Source organism: Phoxinus phoxinus (assembly GCF_949152265.1).
Source record: "Phoxinus phoxinus genome assembly, chromosome: 23".
Taxonomy (NCBI): Eukaryota; Metazoa; Chordata; class Actinopteri; order Cypriniformes; family Leuciscidae; genus Phoxinus; species Phoxinus phoxinus.
In genome coordinates this window covers 11,316,173-11,335,131 of record NC_136898.1, presented here as the reverse complement: position 1 = coordinate 11,335,131, position 18,959 = coordinate 11,316,173, and the positions used below count along the sequence as shown (strand labels likewise).

General features: G+C 37.4%; 1 protein-coding gene across 15 annotated transcripts in view; it reads left to right on the top strand.

The window, feature by feature from the left end:
• Nucleotides 1–18,959, top strand: part of dlg2 (discs, large homolog 2) — a gene marked incomplete at its 5' end in the record, with an annotated part of 218,398 nt that overhangs the window by 196,353 nt on the left and 3,086 nt on the right. For 8 of the 15 annotated variants that reach the window (XM_079600644.1, XM_079600652.1, XM_079600658.1 and 5 more), the window contains 9 exons: nucleotides 6,833–7,009; nucleotides 8,126–8,201; nucleotides 11,370–11,469; nucleotides 16,553–16,603; nucleotides 16,723–16,824; nucleotides 17,693–17,716; nucleotides 18,075–18,247; nucleotides 18,530–18,639; nucleotides 18,751–18,842. In XM_079600644.1, coding sequence (XP_079456770.1) covers nucleotides 6,833–7,009; nucleotides 8,126–8,201; nucleotides 11,370–11,469; nucleotides 16,553–16,603; nucleotides 16,723–16,824; nucleotides 17,693–17,716; nucleotides 18,075–18,247; nucleotides 18,530–18,639; nucleotides 18,751–18,842 — 905 coding nt within the window. Of the gene's footprint in view, nucleotides 1–6,832; nucleotides 7,010–8,125; nucleotides 8,202–11,369; nucleotides 11,470–11,740; nucleotides 11,787–16,552; nucleotides 16,604–16,722; nucleotides 16,825–17,692; nucleotides 17,717–18,074; nucleotides 18,248–18,529; nucleotides 18,640–18,750; nucleotides 18,843–18,959 lie in introns of all 15 variants that reach the window. The other 7 variants (XM_079600647.1, XM_079600650.1, XM_079600645.1 and 4 more) reach the window with 2 other exon arrangements.

Sequence of the window (18,959 nt, the reverse complement as noted above, 5' to 3'; positions counted from 1 at the left end):
AACTTTTTTATCATCAAGTTATTGGCATTACAACCATGAGCATACATGTGCAGGACAAAATATGTGAAACATTGGATTTAACATATATTTCTGCATAAATTAAATCACTCACAATGATTTATTGTGGCTTAAATAGCAACCAAACAATGGTCTTTTCATGTGTTGTTGTTTTTAACACACTTTACTGTGAGCATTCATAGTATATGGTGGGAAATGTGTGCGATTCAGCTAACATGGAGTCCAAACCTGGACTTCTATCCTTAGGACAGTGGATTTATCCATATAGCCATATTCAGCCATATTTATTTATTTATTAATCTTTGTTCATTCGTATTTAATTATATATCTGTTATTATGTGTTTCTGCTCTCCCTGTATAATTGTCATCAGAATACATAGTTGCAATTGTCATGATTCTGCCCTCGTGTCCTTGATTTTCTCTAGTCTTGAGGCAGGATCATGACAGACCCATGTTTTGTGTGCAAGCACATGGCCTGTTTGGGCCATGTGCTTGTGTTGTCTCGTTACGTAACCCCACCCCCTTGTTATCCTCGTCTTGTGACTATTGTCTAGTCAGTTTCACCTGTCTTCGTCATTAGTGTTCCCTATATTATCCCCATGTGTTTGCTGTCCTGTGCCGGTTCATTATTTGACGTTGTGAAACCTAGTGAGTGTTTGTCAAGCTTATTGTCTAGTGAAAGTTCTGTTTCTGTATTTGCTGTTTGTTTGTTGTCTTGTAATCTGTATAGTCCTAGTCAAGTTTAGTCACCCTTGTCCAGTCTATGTTTTGCCCCCTCGTGGGTTTTGTTTTCCATTTATAATTTTCATTTAAGTTTGAATATTTTCATTTAGTGTCACCTTTTATTTTTTAAATTACCAAAAAAAATTTTTTTGTAGTTTCAATTTTAGTGAACAATAACAACACTATTGCTGTGAAGCACCCATATTTACATTTGTCAATTTGGCTCATCCAGTAGTAATTTACATAATAGTAAACCGCCTCCAAATTGGAGGGTCAGACATAGTATTGAAAATTGTGTACAAAGACTAATATATAATGTAAGTGTATCTGAAGGAAAGAAAACTTGAATGCATACTTGTATACTGTATGCCTTTAGAATTCTGCAGTGAAGGAAGGAGATATATGTGAGTCTCCACAAACCTCTGCTCGGTCTGTAGAGGGGAAAAGAAAATTATGACAAAAGTATCATTTCCAGTTTGCCTTCGCTGAGCATTGAGGTGCATTAAAGTTCATCTGAGATGAATGCAGAGGTGTGATCGCTGTTGGCTGTGTACTATAAATGGAAAGCACATGGCGATGTAAAAGCAATGCATGCCTGATTCCATTCACACACTGACTCCGTTAGGATCAGATGAGTCAGTTATTGAGTGATTTTCCTCAATCAGCATGTTTCAGTGTTTCTGTCACAATGAATCAACATCACAATTTCTCTAACGTGGAAATGTGTTGTGTGTGTATATTTGTGTGTGTGCTGCTTATTTCTCTGCAAAGTGTTCTCTCTGTCCCTCTGCGGAAGCATTTACATGTAACCATAACAACACCCTTCCTTTCTGTGATCAGAGAAAGAAATATACATCGGCTCATCCCGTTCATTAAGCAAGAAAGTCCTGTGTGTGTGCGCGTGCGTGCGCGTGTGTGCGTGTGTGATTTGTCCAGTGCAGATGTCAATTTCAGAATATAAATAGCAAAGTTGTCGTGGTTTGATTTATTTAGTGAGAAGTTGCCTGTGTTGTGTCTATGGACTGCGACAATGAGAGAGCTATATAGATTTTTATTAATTTATTTTTTAAAACACTGCAAATAATACCATGAATATTGATGTTATGTTCATGTGGTGTTGTTGTTTTTAGTTTATTTATCCAGTTTATGTTTAGCAGGAAAGTATGTCCAGGTTCTTGTCCCGACCTAATATGTATGTTTTTGTTTTTTAATAAACCAAGATTGCAAATGCTCAATTCAGAACTCTAGAAACTACATACACATACAGTAGCAAGATCCTGACAACCACCATGAAGTTGGACTCTTTTGACTTTGACCAGTAAGTGTCCATCCTAACATTGTGACGGAGACTTTTGCACTAACAAACACCTCTCCCATTTCCTTCAGAAATTGTCAAAATGTAGTTATCACATAAAATCCCCAGTTGCTGCAGTGTATGTAATTCACTCTTGCAAATGTCAGCTAGGCTCCTGTTATTCCACTAGCCCAAGCTCTTATTGTCATGAGGCCGCTGATCTACACATACAGATAGCACTCTACTTTACTCTCAGGGGGCTTTTAAACCACATTTCTCTGTAACAAGCAAAAGCACCACATTATCTGCACCTTTGCCAGCACTCTGACACTTTCTGCTAGTTTGTGTGTTGTAGATGTAATGCTTTTTTCCCCCCCTTTTGCCATGCTGATGGCTTCAGCTTTTATCTCACTGCTTAGCAAATACTACTCTAAAAAAAAAATACAAGGACTGAGGCAGCACTTACTCTTAACAAATTATGTTACAGACATTTTCTGGTGTGAAAAAATGCTGTCCACGAGGTTCACCACCCATGGATGTGTCCTTTTCTGCTGAGCACTGAATATTACACACATACCTGGACTTTTTTTTTTGCCATTGCACAGAGATTCAGCCCTGCAGCTCTATTGCAAGACCCACACAATAAATCACAAGGCAAAAATTCAGTTCACTAAACAGTTTCGGCACTCTTGCATGCAGTATTTCAGTGCACTAAGCCAGACTCAAACCAGTGTAGCTATTGATAACTAAACGAAAATAATTTTCTTTATCTCAAATAAAATATAAATATTAGATTAAAAACAAAAAAATTTATATTTAAAGTACTAATGACAAATAAAAAGTGTGTGCGTGCGTGCGTGCGTGCGTGCGTGCGTGCGTGCGTGCGTGCGTGCGTGCGTGCGTGCGTGCGTGCGTGTGTGTGTGTGTGTGTGTGTGTGAATATAAAAAGGTAAACAGAAATAATAAATAAAAAAACAGACAATACAGCGCAAATCAAAATGACAAACTAAAGTTAAAATGAAAACTGAAAATAAAAAGCTTTTACTGAAAAATAAAAGCTTGTTCAAAATATTAACAAATTATATAATAGTATATAAATAATACTAAAATGTCATTGACTTGAACTCTAGCATCATCCACATGAACAGCAGCATAAATGAGCACTAAGCCTCGGCTCTGGTAATACAGAATGTTTTAGTTCTTTCATTAGGTAGTTTATAAATCCATTTCACCGCTGAATTCTTCACAGACATGATTTTGTTCTATTTATTATCGTGAGGGCACATAATGCTCCGCAGCGAGCATTTTTCAGTATGTGTAATGTGACAGTACATTTGAATTTTTGTCTGCAGACCGCACTAGCACATGCTGTTTTTTTTTGGAAGTGTCTTGAGAAGCATCATTGCCGTAATGATGCCGTGGAGGGATGGATTCACTGTAATGGGCTGAGAACCTGCCAGCATACAAACATATACAAATATTATTTATCTGCACTGTACGTAGCTTGCAGTTTCCATAACAACCGCAATGTCTTTGTTGGCCGATGATAGGGAACATGTGCTTTTTTCCCTAGGCATGTGTTCCAATGTGTGTGTGTGTTTATGTTTTATACTTTAATGAAGCAGGGGTTAACGAGGACATTGAATATAATACTTTGTCCGTGTGCAGTGCGGATCATTTCGTTGCTCTCATTACAGTTTGTCTTTTGTAATGGATCCGTAATGGGGACTTGCCGCCATTACACTGTGCATTATTGCTTGCTTTTAGAAATAATGTTGCACCAGTAACTAGTGACTCTAACGGACCTATTTGCAACATCACATGACTTTTAGAGCGGTTTATGTTCAAATACAGCTGGAAGTGCAGATCAATTGTCTGAATGTGTTTGATGTGGAATAATGTATGCTTACTAAATTATATCTGTGAGCCGAAATGTTCCATCCATTAGAGTAGCATATGTGCCAAACTTTATGTGCAACCCATCCATTTTGGCATGCAGTTATCTGCTCACAGCAGTGCAGTATGGGTAGCTGGTGTACTTTTTCATTGATTTCATCCTTGGGATGTTATTGATAACAGCACAAGATGCATAGAAATTATTTATGTTTCTTTAGAAATTATTTATTATTTAGTTTTAGAATGACCTTTAAAATATGTTCAGTTTTACATTTAGATATACATCTGACTGCTGAAAAGTTATTTTGAATTGTAATAACACTTATTATATTATATATTTTAATAATTCAGTGTTACTGTTTACTGTAATTTTAATCAAATAAATGCATCCTTAGTTGGTAGGCATAAGATACTCTTTCTAATACATTAAGAAATCTTGTAAAGAATGTTAGTGTATATAATCTAATGTTTCATAAATAATTTTAACCACAGGTATAATACCTATTTATATTCAAGCAAGGATATATTTAATATATAATACTCTAATGAGAGTTAGATAACATGTTGCACAGTTACTTATATTTAGTACAATGCCTAAAGTGTACCATCAAAATAAAGTGTAACAGAATGTTCTCTGGCAGCTTTGGATTTTGCAGGGAAAATGTCACCCAGCGGAAGTGACATCATTAGCCCGTCTTTTGATTTCATAACAGTTTTGTCTACATCTCATCTGTGGCATCTGCATTATAGGCTTCCAAAACAGATGTATTGTCATTTTTACAAAAGGCAGTATAAAGGAGAGGTGAAGTGAACAGAGAGGACCGGGGCTAGTGTACTAGTGTTACTTGTTTTTCTGTCTCTCTCTTTTTATGTGAGAGCTTTTATCATGGCTGAATGTGCAGTAGCGCTGTTTAGCGTGTGGTATCATTGCAGAATTTAATTTAGGAACAGCGTGTTCTAAAAGGCAAAATGGCTTGGATAAATGCCCCTTTTTTGTTTTTATCGGACATCCACTTTACAGTATGTATTGTGCTTACATTTTCATCAAGGGGTCAAAGTTCAGTTTGGTTTTGTTTAGTTACCCCCTGCTGGTAGATGCTGTAACTACACCATCAGTATCATTCTTTATTGATTGCCGTTCAGTAGCTGTAATTTTGTGAAACAAATAACATTTTTATAAGCATTTGGAGTTGGGAAGAAATGCTAATGCTAACATAATTTTCTCCAGGTATCATACAATATGTCTCCTTGGTTTTCACCTTCATTCTCATTGACCCAAACTGAATAAGAATGCTGGTCTGCATTAAAGTATTTCTGCTAGGCTTGCAGTGACTAAATGCACCTGAAGGAACAAGTTTAATGGCCATTATTGCGGTTATCCCTTGTATTGTGTACTTAGCTGGGCAGGCCTATAGGACACTGTGACAGCCTGTCTGTTCTTTTGTGTACACATGTGCTCGAGCTATAGTGCTTCCATTCACTGTGTTTCATTGCTTGATCATCCACACTGCCCTGCTGGAGAGAGATAAGCAAAACAGCCTGGAGCATTTTCGCAGGTGAATTTTGAGAATGTAATCGAAAGCACAAAAAGATAAAGATCAGTAGGTGACTCCAGGTCACATGCTTCCCTTCTCTTTTTTTTTCTTTCTTTTTTTTGCCAGCCCTCCTTTTATCTGGTCTTTGAGCCTGGATCATCAGTGTAAAATCTGCTCCTTAAATAGAGTGGATTGTGTTTGTGTCTCTTTCTAAGGATGAGTACATGAATCATGTTTTTTTTAACGCTAACTTGTCTCTCCAGATAGTGCTCCTTCATATAAAGATGAATGAGAGGTTTCTTCTTTCGCCGCACAGTGATTCACCCACTTCAGACGGCAGGAGCGCGTAGTAAACTGTGATCGCCTTTGAAAGGGCTTCACATATCTGTGCTTTTCTCTTAGTGGAGGGTTTCTGTTTTGTGAAGTAGCTGATATGAATATATTTCAAGGTTTGTGGCATCTGAGAAAGACCTAAATTCTATATTAATGCACTACCATTCAGAAGTTTAGGGTCTGTAAGATGTTTTAATTTTGAAAGAAGTCTCTTATGCTCACCATGACTGCATTAATTCGATCAAAATACAGTAAAAACTGTCAAATATTATTACAGTTTATAAAATTGTTTATCCCTGTGATGGCAAAGCTGAATTTCCAGCATCGTTACGCCAGTCTTCAGTCACATGATCCTTCAGAAATCATTCTAATATGCTGATTTGGTGCTCAAAAAACATTTATGTTTTTATTATCAATGTTGAAAACAGTTGTGATGCTTAATTTTTTTTTTTTTTTTTTTTTTTTTTTACATAATGACCCCAAACTTTGAACCGGTAGTATATATGTTTGTGATTTTATGTATGCTTTTTATCATATGTTTATTTTGGTAAGTGGACAGGAAGTGATGGGTAGAAAGGGCAGAAATTTTCTGAATTAATTATTTGTTCAACTTTCATTTTTAAAACAGACTGAATAATGCCACACTAGTTGTACCCCACAGAAATATGAATATAATATGATGTTGGCTGTAATATGATATGATGCAAGCCCTTCCAGGCTTGGCAAGAAAAGTGACTGCAGCCGCTTGTAGATTTATATGTCGATGGTACGGAGCATTCGGCTGTTGTTTTAATCCATCATATCATACCATAATTCTACACAAACCCACACACCGCTATGATATGTGCTACCGTGTCACTTATTGTACCCCTCACAGCCGTATCTGCACATTTCATGCACGCTGTTTTCCAAGGAGTCAGCCGCTGCTGCTTTAGTGCCGGATTTGAGTTACTGTTTAAGTGTCAGATGGATGTGAAATGTTGCGCAAATTTGTCAGGTCTGTAAAACTGACTTTATGTGTGTGTCTCTCCAGGGCTCTGTTTGACTACGAGAGGGCGAAGGATAGTGGTCTGCCCAGTCAGGGTCTCAGTTTCCGATATGGAGACATTCTCCATGTCATCAATGCATCTGATGATGAGTGGTGGCAGGCCAGGAGAGTGACGCCAGAAGGGGACAGTGAAGAGATGGGTGTCATCCCCAGCAAGAGAAGGTGAGTTTCATGATGAATCTCCTTCACAAACAAAGAGTAAACCTGGGGCAAATGCTGATTTATTACCACATCATTACTTCCAAACTTATTGTGGTCCCATTAGAGACTTAATAACCACAAATCGCAAACAATCTTACGTTGTTTTTGTCTTTCTACGTAAGATTGTTTGCGATTTGTGGCTATTATATTATATATCTCTATTTAATATTTATAGTGCATTGTTTTTTATAATTAATTGTACTAAATGAACACGTGACAGGCCTACTTCTAATTGTTACCCTACTGCCCTATATTTAAGTTGGCTCTTTAAAGGGAACATACAATGGAAGAAAGAATTTTCCTTTCTTCTCTGATATAAAAGAGTTCAATACACTGTGCATAATAAGCAGTAAAAATGGATCATTCGTTAACATTAATGCATCACATTCTTGCCTATCAATTTTTGTATCTGTTACATACAAAATGTCTTCAAGGTACAGCAGCAAAATCCTGTTTGGTTTGAAAGATCAAGTGAAAAATGTTCATGTAAAACTAAATTAGAATCTTTTGGTTGTTTCAGATTGTACAGTATGTACACTACCGTTTAAACATTTAGATTTGGTAAGATTAGATTTAATGATTTGTTTTAACGCTCATCAAGACCGTGAGCCGTAAAAACAGAAATATTGTGAACGATTGCTACCCTTTTAAATAACAGATTTTTGTTTTAATATTTCAAGATATATTTAATTCCTCTGAGGCAAAGCTGAATTTTCAGCATCATTACTCCAGTCTTCAGTGTCACATGATCCTTCAGAAATTATTATAATATGCTGATTTGATACTCGGTTATTATCCACGTTGGAAACAGTCGTGCTGAGAATTAGCATTTTTTTGGAACCTGTAATACTTTTTCAGGATTTAGTGAATAATAGAAAGTTCAAAAGAACAGCATTTATTCAAAATATAAATCTTTTCTAACAATATCAATCTTTACTATCACTTTTTATCAGAAATCATTCTATTCATATCTGCTGATTTGGTGCTCAGTAAACATTTCTAATAATTGTTACAATATGTTTGTGAAAAGTGTAAGTACATTAGATAAGTGTTTCAATGTCTCTATTCCTGTGGCAGGGTGGAGAGAAAAGAGAGAGCTCGTCTGAAGACGGTTAAATTCAACGCAAAACCCGGTAGCCTCGATTCTAAAGGGGTAAGTGTTCTGAATCTATTTGACTTCAAGTCAGTGCCAACATCCGAAGTTCTGTTCGCCCCAGTTTTCAGGTATAAACAGGAAGGGCCCAGCGATTTATTGACAGTTTAGACACGGTTCACCTGCAGCCCCTGTCGTGTCTCTTCACTCATCTCTCTTCAGTCCATCCGGTTTAGTTTCTTTCGTTCCCTGTCATCTTCAATTTACTTTTCCATTTCAAGTTGTGCTGGTGGGTTATTGAGTCAGTCAGTCAAAATGGAAGTGTGTGTGAGAGACTGTCCTCGTGCCGCAGTGTGACAGCTCACTCGGCATCAGTACTGCAGCACAACCCAACAGGCGCTCACGGAAACAGCCTCAGTATTATGTTGTCTGTACTTCATCTTTTATGAGATCAGTATGGTAAGGTCATCTGTAGTAAATATTTCTTATGTATGTGTATTTGAGAGAGGTAAATGAATAAAACTGAAGGATGTATTTTTAGTTCGGCACCCAACCGCAGAGCCGTCAGGGTTTAAGCCTTATGATTCCCACTTGTATCCATAGCAACATCACAGCCAGTCCTGCGAATTTCAGTTTCTTCCTTTTGTTTCTTTTTTTTCTTGTTTTCCTCTCCCTCTGTCTTTTAAAGATGAGGAGAGGGGTGGGGATGTTGGCACTGATGGATTACTTGAGGATTTTTGTCGTGTGGTTTTGTCTTTGTGTTCAGTTGCACCAAGTTGTGTATGTATCATTTCAGGTTTATGACTCATAGGATTTCAGTGTTGATTGAACATGCATTGATTAGAAGTGTTTATATGCCTTATAATAGGGAGAATTAGTAGGGTGGAAGTTATGAATATCCCCTTTAATCACTATCAGGGGTACAATTGGTTTCTTTCGTACACTGTACTGATACATTAAAATAGGTAAAAACCACAAAAATACACACAAAAGGATTTCAATTAAAATTATATTTATTACCAAACATTTAAGTATGAATCTCATTAAGAAATGTCTAGGTTATATTTCACCCACAGATCATTAAAAAAAATGTATTTGCATTAAGGAAATGAAACCTATTTTAGAACCATTGCTATTCATAATAATTAAACATAATACTGCAGATTTTATTGCTGTAATAAATATCATTCTCATTAAAAAACATAAATCAGCCGGTTTTAGAAAAAAAACACGCTTCTACCTCCACCTAGAGCCTGTTATTTGTTTTGCAAAAATCCACCGCTCCCGGTTCTTCTGGTCCAATCAGCGCAGGGCTGTGTGAGATCTGACTGTCAATCACAGTTTGTGCACACGCCACAGATCCCCCCCCTCACACATGTTATAATATCACATGCACACGCCTGAAGTTCACAGGTGTTTTGGATTATACGAAGCGTGATGGCGCGAACTCGATGGGAGGGTGCTCGGTGGTAGTGGGGGAGGGGCATGAGAGTTGTAAACATAATTTTTTTGGCTAAGTCCTCTCAATCTGCCAGACTTGCCGACTGCAGCTTTAACATATTACATTCTGACTGTCAAATAAGTCTCACTTACAACGACTTTGTTGCTAAGAACTTATTTATTTATCAGATGCGGCACAGACACAGTCTCACTCCCTATGTATCTGCCTTCTCGATCCACAAGTCCCCCCCCCCTCCTCTTACTCTCAGCTATCCTATTCCCTGGATAGGTTGTCAATTAACATATGAAATGACCTAATCTCTATGACACTGACAATTATTTTTATTAAAGCATTATTAAATTGAGAATTAAAAAAATATACTATTATGGTTACATAAATATATACGTAAATATTTACTGTTTTTTCTTTATTTGTGTCTTATTGAGTTGCATCACATAATTACATTATTAAAAATTGCATTACATTGGAGTTTGACATTTCAATAACATTTTAAATTGTAATGGTTCCAAAATAGACCTGATGTAATTTAAGTCATACAGATTTTTTTATTTTTATTTTAATTTTGGGGTGAAATATGATGTGGACATATCCTTGATGGGTTCCACCATTACAGATTAATCAGGAAAATTATGTTAATATATATCAGGCAGCATATTGAGCTCAGGTTCACCGAATTAGGTTTAAAAAAAAATCACATTTAGAATCACCCCACCCAGCCAGCAAAAAGTCGTCTATTAGACGTTGAATAGACGTAATTTGTACGGTCTAATTACGGTCCACTGAAGGTTGAAAATGAAAATTGAAAAGACGTCAAATTTGTCCGACTTTTCAACGTTTAAATTTTTTTTATAACTTTGACGGAATATGTAAAACTCTTTAAATGTATTTGAGATAATAATGAACATGGTTTGGTAGTTTGTTTTCTCTGTTGTTTTAGCATGTATAACAGACTTATCCTAGCTGTCTTAGATTATCAGTTGAAAACATTTTAGATGATCAGTTGAAAACACGTAGTCAAACAGTCCGGCCAAAACTACTTAGTTGAAATCACGTCGTAAACCAGTCCAAGGCCGACCGACATATTTTCAACCATATTTCAACGTTGAAAGACGGTAATTGTTTACTGGGCAGGCACATATATGTTTTTTCTCTGCATTTTATAACCATTTAAAAAACAATTCACCTTCAGAAAATCATAATACTACACACAAGCAGCACAAATTGCCCCTTTGATCAGCATGTCACCCTGTCAGGAGTCCTGCATGCTTACTATTTTAATAGGAGTTTTTTTTTTTTTTTAAGTCCCCTTTGCCTTTGCATGGCACTAAACCAGCTTCAGTTGGCCTTTTGTTTATCATTGTTTACCTCCGTTGTATGTTCATTTCTACTGATCATGTTTTGATTTGAATACATTTGAGCTGTCTAAGAATAGCTCAGGTGCTGTGACGTCATGGACAGCAGGGTTTGGATCAGCCTTCACAACAAACAAAGACCACCTATTCAGGACCATCCAAGTGCTTTCAGCTCTAGCCAAAAAAATAATGCCATTACTTTGGTACAAATAAAACCCTATTTAAAATGTGTGAATTTCTCACTTGATTTGATGAATGATCCTGACCATGAAAACAGAATGAGACAATTTGATATCTGGTTGTTTCCTGGCTGCTGTCCCTCACGTCGAGCTCCGGTCGTTGTGTTGTTTTTGTCAGCATGTTTGTGACAGCGTTTAGAGCCCCCTGTTTGCACCATGCTCTCTCTCCGCACAGTCATTCAGTGAAAAACGTAGAAAGAACTTCATCTTTTCACGCAAGTTCCCTTTCTACAAGAACAAGGACGCCGACGAGCAAGACGGCAGCGACTCGGAAAGTAAGTAGCCACAAACGCACGTGCACTCTGACACGTAGGTACATAAAAACAGCACACGCTCACACGAACACATCCTCGGGGTGAGGTGAAAGGTCTAGGTGTGTGTAGGTAGCTCCAGGAAGCCCATGCCCTCCTTCTTCTGCTGGCGTTTCTCCCCGCCCCACCAACAACCTTACTGTCTCTCTCTCTCCCTCTGTCTCTCTGTCTCCCATTCTTTCATCTCTCTTCGTCTCTCTCTTTCTCCGCCCCCCTGGTCGGCTGTGCGCTGTAGGACATCTCTGGAATAGGGGAGGACGGGTACGGAGCAAAGACACTGAGTAAGTGCGTTAAGGAATGGACCCAATACCCCTCTCCCAACCACACATGTAACATTTCAGTTCAGATTTGTTCTTTTCTGTTACGTCAGCGACAGGCCTGTCTGCATGTCAGAATACTAATGTATGTTGGTCTACAGGTCCTGATGTTTCAGGGATTCCTGCATCATCATCCTTAGGTTTATGTGGTAGCTCAAATGTTGCATGAACGTAACACGTGTGAGAATAGTTTGTCAAATGTTGTTCGTTTAGTTTGTATGTCAAGACTGTTGTGCTGTTCTCTGATGTTTAGGCTTGCATAGCTGGAAAACGTTTATTCTCGCCTAAAATGATGAAATGTTAATTGAAGAGTTTTGTTTTGATTGTATGTCTTGTTTAGGGTGGGTTTGTCAAATAAAAATGCTACAATAAAAGACACATAGAAGTAATACATTCTGATTATCTTACAGACATGATCCAAAACAAATCAGAATATGCAGTTCTGTTCATAGATATCTAGGCTACTTTTTAGTCCTTTGTCTTTTGTCTTTTATGATGTCTCTGCAGTGCTGTGCCAAATGTTGTCTTGTGTTTTTGACAGTGTTTTATGTTCACATCAGGAGCTTTTAGCTAAAACAGTTATTCACATATCGGTTTAAGGGAATGAGGAAATCCACATCAGTCAAACAGAATATTTAGCATTATTCTCAATAAATTAATATGTATTTGTGCCAAGATATAATAAGAGGGGGAGTGAATGTTGTTCACAGCTTATGTATAAGTAAATACAGCTTGATCAGAATAGAGGATATTTCTTTTGGGTTTAACGTGTTCGTCTCTCTTTCTCGGTACTGGGTCCCTAATTTAATCTTCTGTGTCTAATTTTATTTTATGCTTGAAACTCAAGTCTAATTTTGTCCAATACAACCAACTTAGACTGTCAGAGTTTATAGCGAGGCCCTGATAATGATCTTCTAGACTCTTAAAAACTAGAACGTACTGTTAAAATAAAGTTACTGAGTAACATGATGACTTTAGGTCAGGATGTTGTAGATATAGTACTTTAGTCCAGCTCCAAAACATTAGCTGTCAGGTTTTGAAGTCATCTTGAGAGTGGCAGGTTTCCAGACCGAGTGTGTATTCAGAGCCTGGATGGATGAGCTTGTCACATTGGACAGATTAGGTTTTGCCATATAATTGTCATATTCCATGATGCTCCTCTAGACAGCCATAGAGTGCCATCGTCAACATAATGAAATATGACTTGTTTGTTTCCCCTTGGCCGGTAAACAGGATTTGTGGCTTTTATTTAATTTATTTTGGAAATGGACTCACTTGATAACGTGCTGATGAAAAATGATATGTGCTGTCAGAAATAATCTTTTCCAGTTTGTTTCATTTTAGAAAGTTATCAGTTTTAGCCATAGCAATTTTAAGTTTAAACATTTAAGAGTTACATTTCAACAAACATTTCATTAAAGGGGTCATGAACTGGATTGTTTTATTATTTTATAATGTTGCCTGGCGTGCCCTTATAATTTTAGTATGATTTGTACATTAAAATATTTCATAATTTAGAAATAAAAGGCATTTTTCCAAGCCTGATTTTAGCCTCTGATTTGAATGCTCTGTTTTAAGGGGCGTGTCTGCTGTGAGGCTTCAGTGTAAACGCCCACTGCTGTGATTGGCTGACATGCTTGCATATGAAATAGCTTTTACTACCTTTTTATTATTACAGCTATCAAGATTAACCAATCGTGAAAAGTAGTGTTTAAAGCATTATATTTAAATCTATCCCATCGCATGAAAGGTTGCAGTGATGAGCATTGAGCAGATGACAGACAGTCTGTTGATCGAGTGAATGAAAAGATCTTATCATTGCAACGCAATTTCTGCACTCTCACAAATGCTTTCACCAAATAACAATGTAAATACAGTAAGGGCTTTGTTGTGCAGTATAACACCGTCATTGATTTCATAATGAGTTTTGGCATGTGTCCAGTTAAACTCACGCTGTGTGATTGACAGCTTGGGCGATTTGGAAAGTGGGCGTTCTTTGATCGCTTTCTGTGTTTAATCGCAATATAAATAAGATTATTTTCATCCTCCTACTAAGAGAAACGATGTGAAGGTGATCGTTTAGTCACTGATGCAAAAACAGTATTGAACGATTTTGAAAGAGATAATCTTTTTGAACTTGATTACACACCAGAAATCACTGATCACAGATCAGGCATTAGAATAAACACATGGTTACTTACATGTTTGTGGCGTTGGTGGCAGATCAGTGTCGTAAAAGACTTTTTGCAAAGCCTGTGTCGAAATTGTGACTGATTTACTGATTTAATAAAGTCTAACCACGCATTCCTAATATTGGAATCTGAAGAAAGCTTATGCAGCGACTGTCTTCTTCCACAACCAGGCACTGCACTACACAATATTTCGTAAATGGCATGTTGTTTATTGCTTGGTAGCTCGATCCGGTTTAGCAATTATCACCTCGTAGGCCTTGTTTAGCTATTGCATGTAATGCGCAAATCGGTGGGCGGGGCTAAACAGACAGTGTTGAAGTAGGCGTTGATGATCTTCTGCGGAGGCGGTGTTTGATACACTTTGACATCATAGATCCCCACTTTGTAAAACCTGTCGTTCGCTGTGCCTGGTGTCAATAAAAGCTTATATTGAACTAACAAGGAAGTTTTCAGTTCTGAAACTTTCAGGATATTCTTATTGTATGATGTCCTCTTATATGTCAAAATCTCAAGGAAAATTTGATTTCTCAGTTCATCACCCCTTTTATATGAATGTTTTGGGGTTTTTTTAAGAAAGAAAGAAATACTTTTATTTCGCAAGGAACGCATTAAATTGATTAAATGTGACCATAAAGACATCATTGTATTCAATAAATATTATAAAAAATATTTATCACAGTTTCCACAAAAATATTTAACAGCTCAGTTGGTTTCAACATTGATAATAATAGTAAATGTTTCTTGAGCATCAAATCATAATATTAGAAGTAGTTCTGAAGGATCATGTGAAACTGAAGACTGGAGTAATGATGCTGAAAATTCTGCTTTTCATCACAGGAATAAATTACATTTTAAATGTATTAAAATAGAAAACATTTTAAATTGTAATCATATTTTATAATATTATAATATTTTTACACTGTTTGTACTGTATTTGATCAAATAAACGCAGCCATGGTGAGCATAAGGGACTACTTTCAATGTTTTTTCTAAAGTCACCACATTAATCTGATGTTAGTACAAGCATAATTATTAAGTCAACCTTATTTTGCAACACGAAAGTAAACTACTGTATGAGACTAGATTAATTTGCCACTAAGTAAAAAAAATAAAACTAGAAAAATAACAAAGTGCAGTAAACGATAAAACTATTTGCGATACAAACCAGTGGGTTTATAATTATGATAAAAAACATTAAAATAATATAATAAGAAATAGCAGTTTGCAACAACAAGCAGCATAACAAGCCGTTTTGAACAGCTAAAAATAACTGAAAGTGGATCCCACCGGAAGCCTTGCTCTGTCAAGTTACAAATGGCCATGCCTGCTCTTAGGTTAAAAATAAGGTGGATAGCTGGCTCCATATTAGGCGCAGAGGGGCAAAGGCCACTGTCTGGTCTTACAATATGATGTATAATCTGTCTCCACCAAAAGCTCCAGCATTGATCAAATCCACATAACCTTGTTAAAAATCCTCACAGATGCTGTCCTCTTAGCTTGACTGCTGTTTAATGCATAGAACTCGTCCTTTCCTTTCCTGCCTACCTGGGCAGCTGCCTTCTATCCACCATGACTGATTTTTAGTACTCTACATAACCAACCATGTGAGACTCAACTTGCAATAGTATTTGATATATCCCCTTTTTACCAAATTTTAAAAGCAAAATTAAGTCGCCTACCTTTAAGAACAGCCTTTGTGTTGTGAGTCTACATTTGATGCCTTCAAATTCTGCCTGTGTAGGCAGCTCATTAGGTTGTTGAACAGAGCTTTAGAGTGTGCTTTGTGTTTGTATGGCTTTATATAGACACAATCCATTCTGTTTATGCCAATAGCTACAACAATAGAGGCCATCTAGCTTTTCCACAGCATCTAAATTGTTATGGGTAAGAGTGGAGCACTACACAGTAGCTGATTTATGTGTGATTCATTCTGTATAGTTTAATGTTACCACTTCCAATGAGAGAAATTAAGCTCTGGCTCAGAATAACACTCCATCCTATCTGGGTTTGAATCGATGGATAATAACCATATTGTGTTTCTGCGGCAGCCTGCTTCTGTTCGTCCCAGGGCTAAAAATAAACTACTCTGGCAACTTGAAGTCCCTGTGTGCGCAGACTACCTCAAAACTAGCGTCACATTGGACCTGCGTTTCCATAATTGGACTTATATATTCAATTAGTATTGTCACTGTCTGAAACGTCAGTCTTATCCGTGATTAAATTGCTTTTCTGTTGTCCATCATCGTCCCAAAGCCTTTCTGCCGATCCCTTTAATCTCTCAAATGAGCGCTAACTCAATTTTGCCACTGTTTTTCATTTTTCTCATTTTTAAAAGCAAATGTCCTTGTCAACAAGTACGTAATGACATTACATGCTTAGTAACTCATTTACACATCCACTCGAGCTGCACTCTGAGAGGCGAGACCTTGGTGAAGGGCACATCAAATGTGTCTCGATCACTGGCGTTCTACAGAAAGCAAGCTGAGTCCCGTCACAACCGCCCACCCCACTGAGTATGTTTCTCTGTTCTGTTTCCAGGGAGTCAAGAGGAACTGATCCTCTCGTATGAGCCTGTCATCAGACAAGAGAGTAAGTGCTTCTCCACTGTCTCTCATGCTTGGACTGTATGAAGTTCTGTATAAGTGTAAATATATTACGTGATTGATGTTAAATTTGTTTTTTTTCTTCTGTATTATCTCTTTGAACAGTTAATTACGCGAGACCAGTTATAATTTTGGGGCCCATGAAGGACAGAGTCAACGATGACCTCATTTCCGAGTTCCCGGACAAGTTTGGGTCATGTGTGCCACGTAAGTACCCTACAGAGATCTTGTGGTTCTTGCCCAGGTGGTTAGATTATCAGATAAACTAATCTCCTAGTGGATCTTTCATTAATTATTCATTTTTCATCTTTAGAATGCACAAATTAACCTTCAGTAGAGGCTGACTCAACCACGGTCTCAAAAGAGCCCAAATGAGCAATAGTGTACTGTGTTATTCTCACTGGTGCCGTTATAAATTTCAACTGGAGGGTTAAAAAAACCTGGCCAAGGTAGTTTGTAATTATATTCAGTAGTCTTGGGGGTTTTTAAGCCTTTGTGCTGATAGCGGTACTGGTGGGATTCATCAAAATGAGATGGTAAGGTAAGTGACCTGACCATAAGAGTCCGTGGTGTTCCCTACTGCCCCCAGTGCTCATAACTATTGCTGTGCTGTTCCTGAAACTCATTTCATTGTGCTGTGACTATGGAATCACTTACTTCAAGGTCTGCTGATTAACAAATTTCAAATAGGTCACTTTATTGTGATGTTTTCAGAAGTTATAATTGGTCTGTCTAAGTAAATACAAAACCCAATAAAAGTTCTTCGAGCAAACCTTGAAAGTAACACTTCGTAACCCACACTTTGTGAGATTTCATTTGTTTTATCATTTTCCTGAGTTGTATAATGTTTTTGGAAAAGAGCTTTGTTGGCTTGTCCAAAATATTGACAATATTGTGGAGGTTTTCATCTCAGACCCAAAAGAGAATAAAGATCCTATATCATTCTCATAGTTTGCTGATGAGTGCCACAGAGCTCTTTCGTGTTTTTCATCTTGAACACTTTATTTATGTTTGTTTTTCAGTTTTTCAGACTTTTATTTAACCGTTTTTGTTTATGTTCATAATTTTTAAAAAGCGGCTAACAGTTCTGATCAAGAAGGTAAGTGAGATTATAAGTTTGCAGTGAGCAAGATATAATAGCAAGATATAGAAAATGTAACAGCATCAGTCTTTCCCTGTAGTATACAGTTCATCCAGTCAGTGGGATCTACGGGTATTTCTGCTTAGCTTACTGCTGCTGTTCTATCTCTTAGTATGTCACCCCAATAGCTAGAGATATAATTTTGTATTTGTGAAAGTAGATTTGCCCTCTGCACTCCGACAGCTTATGGTATTTCTCATGAACGTGTATATAGATAATAAAGTTGATGACTTCCCATTTTTATGTGTTGTAGAACTGAGTACCCCAAGTATTATAAAACTAAAGCCTGGATTTTTTTTTTTTAAACCAATCTCAGATACTACCAGATCAAAGCGGGATTATGAAGTGGATGGGAGAGATTATCACTTTGTGAACTCACGAGAGCAGATGGAGAAAGACATCCAAGAGCACAAGTTCATCGAGGCTGGACAGTACAATGACAATCTGTACGGAACCAGCGTCCAGTCTGTCAAATATGTGGCTGAGAGGGTCAGTAGTTGCTATGGTTTTACATCCACAACATTTGCCATGAAGTCTGCTTACTAATGTGGATTTTACAATTTGGGATGCCTAGCTAGTTTAACATGTTCCAGAGATGTACAGTTCTCGTGAGAACTTTGGTAGTGTCTTGATTTGTTAGGGGCCATTTCCTTGCTGAACTTCTTTTAACTTGACATTTTAAAGGCCAACACTTGTCCTTGTGTCGTTGAATGCGTTCTTGCTCTACTGTTCAGCTTCCCATCATTTAGCAAGTCTTTATTGCTTTTCTAGGGAAAGCACTGCATACTTGACGTGTCTGGGAATGCCATAAAACGACTACAAGTAGCACAACTCTACCCCATTGCCATCTTTATAAAGCCTAGATCCATGGAGTCCTTAATGTAAGTTTACCACACAGCTCTATGATGGTGCATTAATTCAGTAAATAATACAAATTACATTGCGTTCAGACTCAAAGGGATCGATCATTTTCTAAACCCTTTGCGTTTCAGGGAGATGAATAAGAGGTTGACGGAGGAACAGGCCAAAAAGACATTTGACCGTGCCATGAAATTGGAGCAGGAGTTTGGCGAGTTCTTCACAGGTAACAGTAAAGCTCCTAATCCATCGAGAGGACCTGAGCGGCGCCTTCACGCTCAGAGGCTGTCCAATATCACCTCATTTGCATATTCTGATAGTCTGTTGCATATGCATTACCTCA